The sequence below is a fragment of the Labeo rohita genome, chromosome 5, assembly GCF_022985175.1.
Source record: "Labeo rohita strain BAU-BD-2019 chromosome 5, IGBB_LRoh.1.0, whole genome shotgun sequence".
Lineage (NCBI taxonomy): Eukaryota > Metazoa > Chordata > Actinopteri > Cypriniformes > Cyprinidae > Labeo > Labeo rohita.
The window spans coordinates 33,478,645-33,488,990 of record NC_066873.1 but is presented as its reverse complement, the minus strand read 5'-3'; the positions used below and the strand labels follow the sequence as shown (position 1 = coordinate 33,488,990).

Below are 10,346 nucleotides of genomic sequence, written 5' to 3'. Positions count from 1 at the left end.
GGATGACTTTTTAAAAATGAGTGCCTTTTGTATTGGCTGATTCTTAATTTTGTGTGGTACTTCTACTGAATAGACTGATAAATTGGCTGGAAACTGAGTGCTGTGAGATTTGTACACTGGATACTGGCAGATGTTTTTCCTATTTTCCAGCACGTCATTCCTGTTGTCTTTGTGAGAAATGACAATAAAAGGACGATAGCTGTGGACTTTGCTGCTCAGCTGGAATCGCTTTTAACTTGGACTACTTACTGAGCTTGGACTTTGGACTTTGGACTTTAACTCTTTTTATCCTTTTTGATCCATTGATTGTAAAAAATAATTTTGTGCTTGAATCTTTTGTCGGTGTTGTTTTCCCACTGTTCCATCCCCTGACAACGAACCAAATTTAATAGTGAGTTCCTGGGGTCTTAGTTATACTCTAGGTGGTGTAGTCGGTCAAAGTTTTTGTCATTTTATTTGATGTCAATCTTCCGCTGACATATCCAGGGTGGTTAGACTGATTTGTAAGTCAGAGGCGTTTAACTGCAGCTAAAGTGAAAATGAAAGTATGCATGTGTTCCTGGTGTTAAACTCAGCACTGTGAGAAAGTCACAAATCACAGCAAGTTTGTTTAAAGCTTTTTAAAAGGGAAAAGACACAATGTCAGAACTTATTCATGAGCCAGCTCTAAGTTGAATACTTAAAATTCTCTCCGTGTGAATTGCACAGCTGAGGCAGGAAAAAGAGCGTAGGTAAGTATGAATAGCTTCATGCTAAAGTACATGCTAAGCAACTGCAACAAAATGTGTTGTTTTGCTATAAAAATCATGAAAAGTGATGACCTCAACATGAAGCTTAATTTTCTATGCATTTGAACATATTATTGTGCTTTCATCATTGATGTGGTAGTTCTATCATATGTTACAGAGGAAAAGTTATTTTTAAAGTACTTCTAATGTAAATAGGGTAACACCAGAAAGGGCTGATGACACAAAACGCCCTAAACTTCGAAACCATTGTTTGCACACTGCAGTGCTTAAACTAAAGTCTTATTGGGGTCCCCACTGTTAGTTAGTTTAGTTAGTTAGTTAGTATAGTTAGTTAGTTAGTATCGTTAGTTAGTTAGTTAGTATAGTTAGTTGGTTTGTGTAGTGGGATCTGTGTGGGGGGGGATTATGGGTTAGGGTTAGGGTTCATTCATGTAGTGCTCACATTCATGTTTCCTTTAAAGGAGAAGTCCACTTCCAAAACAAAGATTCACATATAATGTACTCACCCCCTTGTCATCCAAGATGTTCATGTCTTTCTTCAGTCGTAAAGAAATTATGTTTTTTGAAGAAAACGTTTCTGCAGTTTTCTCCATATAATGGACTGATATGGTGCCCCGATTTTGAACTTCCAAAATGCAGTTTAAATGCGGCTTCAAACGATCCCAAATGCAGGAAGAAGGAAGAAGAGTCTTATCTAGCGAAAGGATTTTCGTTTATTTCGTTTTTTTTATTTATTAAAGAAATACAATTTAAATACTTTTTAATCTCAAATGCTCGTCTTTCCTTGCTCTCCCTGAACTCTGTGTATTCTGACTCAAGACAGTATCGTATTTTCTCCCTCAACTTCAAAAATCATATCAAAATAATCCTACATCACTGCAGAAGTACCGACCCAGTCTTTGCAAAGTGAACATGCAAAGAAGATCAAACACCCTTAACAAAAAAGGTAAAACAGCGATAAAGGGCGAATTCAAAGTTGAGGGAGAACATGAGATGGGAGTTTTTCGACATACTCTAACTGTCACGAACCGGAACAAAAATAGTACAGGCAGAGTAAGACAAGACAAGGGTTTGGCAGTAAAAAGTATTTCAATTGTATTATTTTTATTAAAATAACCCATCGTTACGCTGGATAAGACCCTTCTTTCTCGGCTGGGATTGTTTACAACCGCATTTGGAAACGTTTGAAGCCACATTTAAACTGCATTTTGGAAGTTCAAAATTGGGGAACCATATCGGTCCTGTCACGAATCTGGCCGGTGACTCGATTCGAGGCTTGTTAACATAGAAATCTGTTTCGTAGAAGCCTCACTTTCTGTCCAGTAATGTGCGCGATTCCCTTTAATTTTCATTGGGCCTATTTAATAATTACATTTTTAAATACCCAGTCATACAAGTAATATGAAGAATACAAATTATTTCAGGAAAAATAAATATATTCTATATGCAATTAATATATGTGTACATTGTTCTTCTATTACATCATATTGATATTTGTACTGGCATTTAATGGTACTGTTCAGTGGGCAAATTAATTAATCAGAGACAGAAATTCAAGGCCTCATGGGGCATAGCAAACTTGTGGATATAAGCCTTGGACTTCCTCTCACGATTCGCCGAGTATTGTATTGTGTTTTGCATCTTTACGGAGCCTCCTTGTTACTCCTTAGCCTAGTTCTTTCGTGTTTCTAGCCGGTTATTCCTTGTCTTGTTTTCGAGCCTTGTTATTTCCTTTAGTCTGTTTCGCTTCCAGCCCTTTGGATCTCTAGCCTGTCTATTTGGATTACCCCTTTTTGCCTAGCCCCAGCTATATCACAAGTCATTTTGTTATAATTTCAGCAAAACCTCATCTACAGTATGTGAGACAGGAAGACAATGTTGCATTGTGATGAATTGTGGCAATAATGTTCAATGCATCACACCAAAATGTAAAGAAGTAAATTTGTGTGACATAATTTACTTATGCTTCTGACCAATGAACATACAATAAGGCAAAGTCCCTTTAAGGCAAGTCATTTTACTTGGCGGCCATCTTTGAAATGCCTTTCAGGGATGCAAATGCAGCTCCTATCTCTTTCAATGGGGAAACATGGGAACTACTATAACAGCAGCTGCAGTGATGCGCTGACTTTACAGATTACCGATTGACTCGTTTATTCAGAAGGCGGGGCTTCCTTTCAACAGAGCAACCATATTGTATTTTTTTCCCCATCCAACGTCTTGGGTATTCTATAGTCTTTGAGTAAGATGAGTGACAACACAGCCCAGACCCAGTGGGGCAAAAGATGGTTTTATCCAATTGTTGTTTTCATTACACAGTCAGGCTTTAAATAATTTGACTTGTTTGTTTATTATAATAAATAACAGTAATACTGGTCTGCCGTTTCTCCCTCCTATCCCTGACTTCAGTATGGATTTAGTGGGAGTGAATGTTATTGAAACTGCAGCTCTGGGGAGACCCTTCCAGCTGGGAATGCTGTATGACTGCAGAAAAGATGCACTCGTACCAGGTACCATATCAAGAGTAAAACATTTTACTCTTGACAATAAAAAACTCTCTTGCACATCCAGATAAATAATAGTCTTGCATAGGCAAGATGATATATTGATTAAATGTTGTTATCATGTAGATATTTATCCTGTTTACGTTTTCTATAAATGTTGCGGTGAGAGTAATGATGTACAAAATTTAGTAAGATGGAGAAAGGAGAAAAATGGCCATAGTTGCAGTTTTAAAATACATATACATATTTTTTCCTCTTAAAGATTAATCCTTTATTTTTCTATTTTGATGCATTTTAAGGAATCACACTATGGGATAAAGAGCAGCTGCAGCAGAGTATACGGCATCATCCTCAAATTAATACAGATTTCAGTGTTACAGCTTCAGATTCCATTGAGGAAAAATCTCACCTACTGAACATAGATGGTTATCTAAAGCTGAGCCTTTTAAGTGGACTCATCAATGTTAGAGGAGCGGCCAAGTATCTCAGTGACACCAAGAAGTCATTCAGACAACAGAGACTGACCCTACATTATCATTCAACCACCAAGTTTGAAGAACTGACCATGAACCACTTGGCTTCTGGAAATATAGCTCACTATGAAGCGTTTGATAATGATACAGCCACACATGTGGTGACAGCTGTGCTGTATGGAGCAAATGCTTGCTTTGTTTTTGATAGAGAAGTTGCATCAGATGAAGACAAAAGCACAGTAGAAGGAGAAGTAAAGGCTGCCTTTGATAAACTAAAGGGAATTTCAGTAGGCGCACAGATTGATCTGAGCCTGAATGACAAGCAGAAGACTGCAGTTCAAAAATTCAGTTGCACATTTTATGGAGACTTCCAGTTGCAGTCTAACCCAGCCTCTTTTGAAGATGCTCTAAATGTTTTTGCTGATCTTCCAAAACTTATGGGAGAGAACAAGGAACTTGCAGTTCCACTGAGAGTGTGGCTTTATCCCCTGGACAAACTACATTCACATGCTGCAAAACTTCAAAAAGAGATCAGCATAGGTCTAATAAAAAATCTTGAATCAGTATTTGAAACACTGAGTACAACTGAAATGAAATGCAGTGATCTTCTGAAGGACACGCCATCTTTGGCTTTTGCCAAATTTTGTGACAAAATAATCCATATGAAGCAAAACTGCTTTATCTATAAATTAAGTTTCATGAAGAAACTTGGCTCTCTGTTGCCAAAAATCCGTGGTGATATAGAAAAGGAAACAGCATTAAATGAGCTTCTGCATGATCATGAAGAATGTCCATTCAGAGGAAGTGATCTTCAGCAATGGATAAAAGAAAAAGAGCAGGAATCTGTCATAATTAAAACACTTCTTAGACAACTGACTGATTCTGGAGCCACAGTGGAAGAGAATCTAGATAAAATTTTAATGGATCTGGAAGTTGAAAATGTGGTTAGCTACACTTTTACATCATTTGAATGGCCAGATGTGCTCCTTTCTAAACAAAAGGCTTTCCTGAATCCTTCAACAATGGACAACAATGGTGAGGATTCACCTAATTCCAAGCAAAAAACTGGCTTCACCTCTGAAATCAAAGCAACTATGAAGAGTAACTTGAAAATCTATAAAAACCTGATCAAATCAAAAACATGTAAGCCAGCAAAATTTATTGTTGCATCAAAAGAAATCAAAAACAATCCAGGTTCCTGTATTCTCCTCTATGAGAATGAATCTGATGAAGCCACCTGTTTCACTCCTCCATCAAAACCAGCTTGTCCAGTCATTGAACAGATCAGTGGTCACAGTGTGGTTGTGAAGGTGTCTCCAGCATGTCCTGCAACAGAAGAGCTCAGGTTATTGTACAAAATGAAGGAAGAGAAAGACTGGAAATCTCAGTCTGTGCAGAGTCAGGATACAGTCACTCTGACAGATCTCAGTCCAGACACTGAGTATGAGATGAAATACGCAGCTGTGGGGAAGCTGAACTACAACGTAGACAGTGATGTCATTCATCTCAGAGTCATAGACAAGAAACTCATCGATGCCACAGAGTCTGTCTTAGAAATACTAAACTTGATTGAAAACAAGTGCAGTGAACTTATGCAGGACAACAGTGCAGTCACATTCAGTGCAATTCACAGGAAGATTCAAGACATGATGAGATACTGCCAAACCTATAAACAAGATTTAAGTAACAGAATTAAATCAGTGATTCAGTCCATTCAAACCTGTGAAGAAGATATTAGTGCTCTGACAGACCTTCTGCAAGCTCATAAAGAGTCTCCATTTAACAAAAGCTATCTTATGGAGTGGATCACAGTGAAAGAAAACGAATCAAATGCAGTTAACAAGTTTCTTCAACAACTGTGTGACTCTAGAGCTGAAGTGAACAATACCTTTGATACATTTTTGTTAGATATTAGCATAAAGAATCTGGTGTGCTACACATTTAGTTCTCTTGATCTGCCAGATGACTTGCTTTCTGATCAAGAAAAATTTTTGAAGCTTCAAATGATGAAGAGAAATTCAGAGAAGAAACATAATGCAATGCCTCATACATGGCTCACTGGAAGCATTAGGGAGACAATGAAAAAGCATTTGAAAGTATTTAAAGAGCTGATGCTTTTACATGGTGATCAGTCCACAACATTTTTGGTCACCTCAAAAGAGCACACAATTCATCCTGGTTCCTGCATTCTCCTCTATGAGAATGAATCTGATAAACCCATCTGTTTCACTCCTCCATCAAAACCAGCTTGTCCAGTCATTGAACAGATCAGTGGTCACAGTGTGGTTGTGAAGGTGTCTCCAGCATGTCCTGCAACAGAAGAGCTCAGGTTATTGTACAAAATGAAGGAAGAGAAAGACTGGAAATCTCAGTCTGTGCAGAGTCAGGATACAGTCACTCTGACAGATCTCAGTCCAGACACTGAGTATGAGATGAAATACGCAGCTGTGGGGAAGCTGAACTACAACGTAGACAGTGATGTCATTCATCTCAGAGTCATAGACAAGAAACTCATCGATGCCACAGAGTCTGTCTTAGAAATACTAAACTTGATTGAAAACAAGTGCAGTGAACTTATGCAGGACAACAGTGCAGTCACATTCAGTGCAATTCACAGGAAGATTCGAGACATGATGAGATACTGCCAAACCTACAAACAAGATTTAAGTAACAGAATTAAATCAGTGATTCAATCAATTCAAACCTGTGAAAAAGATATTAGTGCTCTGATAGACCTTCTGCAAGCTCATAATGAGTCTCCATTTAACAAAAGCTATCTGACAGACTGGATCACAGTGAAAGAAAAAGAATCAAATTCAGTTAATAAGTTTCTTCAACAACTGTGTGACTCTGGAGCTGAAGTGAATAATAACTTGGACACATTTTTGTCAGATATTGAAGTAAAAAATCTGGTGTGCTACACATTTAGTTCTCTTGATCTGCCAGATGACTTGCTTTCTGATCAAGAAAATTTCCTGAAACCTTCAGTAATGATGAGAAACTCTGAGAAGAAACCTAAAGCAGTGCCTCAAACATGGCTTACGGGAAGTGTCAGGGAGAAAATGAGAGAACTTTTAGAAATATTTAAAGAGCTGATGCTTTTACATGGTGATCAGTCCACAACATTTTTGGTCACTTCAAAAGAGCACACAATTCATCCTGGTTCCTGCATTCTTCTCTATAAGAATGGATCTGATGAAGCCATTTGCTTTACTCCTCCATTAAAACCAGCTTGTCCAGTCATTGAAAAGATCAGTGGTCACAGTGTGGTTGTGAAGGTGTCTCCAGCATGTCCTGCAACAGAAGAGCTCAGGTTACTGTACAAAATGAAGGAAGAGAAAGACTGGAAATCTCAGTCTGTTCAGAATCATGACACAGTCACTCTGACAGATCTCAGTCCAGACACTGAATATGAGATGAAATATGCAGCTGTGGGGAAGCTGAACTACACCGTAGACAGTGATGTCACCAGAGCTACTACACGCTCAACCAACATCAGAGCGGTATGATGCTTATTCATTAAATACTAACAAAAGACATTTTTGGGAGTGTTTTATTGTACAGTGATGAGGATGTTGAAGATCTTGATGAAGATGTTTAATGCAGCATAGCAGTGACAAAGTACATGTAGTACCTTAGTACCTTGGGTTCAATGGAATCGAACTGAATGAACTCCAAACATCCTAAGCTCAAACCTTTTATACAGTTACAATTTACTACCCTTAATTTAAATGAAGTTGCTCCTGTCGTAACAGTTAATGAAGTTCTGACATCTAGTTGTCTGAGATGGTGTCCCACACCCATTCCCATCCTACAGTTGATCACCATTAGCTCAAGATGTGAACATCCCAAATGGTGAAGCAACATAACATCTTCTCTATAATAATTAAGCCATTTTGGGAAATGAGCATGATCAAACATCTATTGTGGAGTGGAATCTGAGTCTGGGCAGTCTGTAGTTTCTTACAGCAGCATTTTGTTAGTAATATTAATGATATTAATTGTTTCCTTTAGGAAAGTACAAGGAACACAATATTTAACAGTGAGTATAACACCTGGAAGAACAGATGTTTGAATACTGTATGTTTTAAGATTTTTAAGAACAAATGTACTAATTTTATTTAATTTTAATTATCATAGTCATCCATTTTTGTAAAATCATATCTGTACTAATTCCATCACAATTTATTTTCCAGAGGAGGTAACAGTCTTCTCCATTTTGACTGGAAAAACAGCTATGTCACACAAACACATTATTAGTACTCTACAAACCCAAATTGAGGATCTGAGGGAAGTTCGCACAGTGGACAAGAGTGACATTATTATGGGTTTCTGCCCTATTGTTTCTCGAGTTGGAACTGACATTGATGCAGCACTGAAAACTTTCAGTCAATATACAGGAGGTTTGTTTATCATAATCATCATCATCATGGTTTTAAATATAGTTTCTCATTTACTCTGGCTCACAGCATACTCTGGCTCAATGTAATGCTTTTATGAACATTTCAGATTTTTTTTTATTAAATAAGTTTATGTCCTTGAACAGAAACTAAACTGGCTGTTCTAGTGGTGCTTCATCACACATTTGACCCAGAGAAAACGGTCCCAGACAGCAGCAAATATGTCAACAGGACAGACATACTCACAGTGGACTATCTGTTTTATGAGGATGTAGGATTACTGAAGTGTCAGAAGAATTCAGATTCCACTAACAAAGTTGTGAACTGGCTAATACAGCAGGTATTTAACAAGATGCTCCAAAATATAAGAACTGCTTTAAAATGTGTCATTTGAAAAACATCACTGTTTACTTAGTATCATCATGTGCTCATTGTGCTCATGCTGTGATGATTCTCTACAGGGGAGGAAAAAAGGTGTCAAAATATGTCCACGTCAAAGTAGGTTTAAAGACCCTTTTTGTGTTTAAATATAGTCTATTTTATTTAATTTCTGTAAAGTAAATTAAACCTTTTCTGTTTTAATGTGAAAAATCTTATTTATGATTTCTGTTTTCTCTGCTGTATGTCCTCATGCTCAGTAATATGCCTTAAAAGTCTTTTTTTTTTATTTGAAACAGACAAATTACTCAACAAATCAGCTTGGAATCCACCTTGGTCATGGTGAAGACCATGATATGATGAGGGTCGATAACTGGCTTAGAATAAAGGAGGGCAACCCACACTCTCCATCTACAATAGAGCTTGTTTTTCCCCATTCTTTCATAAATAAAAAGACTTGCTGGTTAAGGGAGAAACAAAGCAATGCTTCATGTTCTGGATTACACAAATTCATTTGTTCTTTGTACTCTCTTTTATTCAAAGATTTTTGACAAATGATTAATATTAAGTGTGCAAAAAAAAGTAATAGTCTGATTAGCATATAATTGTATATAATGTATGTAATTATTGTAATAATTGAAACCATTTATGTGATAAATTAAAGTAGCTGTCATGTTTACTGATGAATTATATATTTCTGCACCATTGCCTGAAGACAAAGGGATATAAAACATTATTAAATCAATAAAAATGGTGTATAATTACGAAATTTGTCTTTCTCACTCTCTCTCTTTTTTTTTTTTTTCTCATCAGTGGACCATTGTGACTTCAGACTTACCTGCAAATAATTTATTCACAATTGATTTTCATTTACCTTTTGTTAATTTATGCTATTTTATGTTTAATTTCCCTTTTTCCATCTAGAGGGGAAAGCTGTAAAGTAACAATACATATTTTGTAGATGCTTGCAAACATTTTCTAAATTTATAATAAAAGAAAAAAAGAAAACAGTACAGACCGTATTCTGAAAAAAAAAAAAAAATTAAATAAAAAATTTGTTGTAAATAAACAATGTTGTAAGTCTGAGCAACTGAACTGTGAAAATCTCTTTGGAAGGTGGCGCTATCTCTTAGTAGGCATCTCAAAACATTTAGCAATGGTAAAAATGGCCCCAAAGTACTTCAGAATAGCCTATACAGTGAACACAAATCTATTAGACATCTCTAAAAACCCAGAAATCCTCAGTTAAAGAAAAAAAAAAAAAATCCAAATCCTTGACAGATTTTAAAAGAGAAAGTCATATACTACATTGTTGCTAAATGTCAGATTTTAATCTATTAAAAAGTGACTTGAAGACGTGCTCTCTTTAAAAGACTACAGGCCTATTCTTCATAGTCTGATTATAAAATATATTGTAAATCAGTGGCGGTTCTACACGGAGGCCTAGGGAGGCCCGTGCCTCTGTAGACATGTCCCTGGCCACCCCTGTGGCCCCCCCGTGCTGACCAAATAAAACAATTATGAATTTATTAAGTTTTTACACACGAGCGCCAAAAGTGGAACTAATGCGACGCATCGTTCTACACGGGTAAATTAGAGCGGCGCACCGAAACACTGTGGCGCTGCTCGGTGAATGAGAGCGCAGCAACAACTACTCTTGGATAGAGGAGCTACGATTCATTTCTCCTGTTGCAAGAGTCGAAGGTAAGCGAAACAATTTCATCTCGTGAGTGACTTGTTGTTCTTGCACATAACCGTGTTACTTTTGTTTTTCACACTGATAATGAAATCAAGTTTGTAAATGGCTGGTTTCGAGATGTTTAAAAGCTTGGTAACACTTTT

At 37.0% G+C, this 10,346-nt stretch overlaps 1 protein-coding gene across 2 annotated transcripts; it reads left to right on the top strand.

The window, feature by feature from the left end:
* Positions 1-544: 544 nt before the first annotated feature.
* On the top strand, positions 545-9,248 carry LOC127165948 (uncharacterized). 2 transcript variants are annotated; one of them, XM_051110978.1, is made up of 9 exons: positions 545-731; positions 3,159-3,259; positions 3,553-6,055; positions 7,040-7,229; positions 7,741-7,768; positions 7,923-8,129; positions 8,273-8,466; positions 8,588-8,624; positions 8,804-9,248. In XM_051110978.1, the coding sequence occupies exons 2-9, from the start codon at positions 3,160-3,162 to the stop codon at positions 8,848-8,850; spliced, it is 3,306 nt and encodes a 1,101-aa protein (XP_050966935.1). In that variant the 5' UTR covers positions 545-731; position 3,159; the 3' UTR covers positions 8,851-9,248. The 2 variants fall into 2 exon arrangements, with proteins under 2 accessions (XP_050966935.1, XP_050966934.1); XM_051110977.1 differs by having other exon boundaries at positions 3,553-7,229.
* The last annotated feature ends 1,098 nt before the right edge of the window (positions 9,249-10,346 follow it).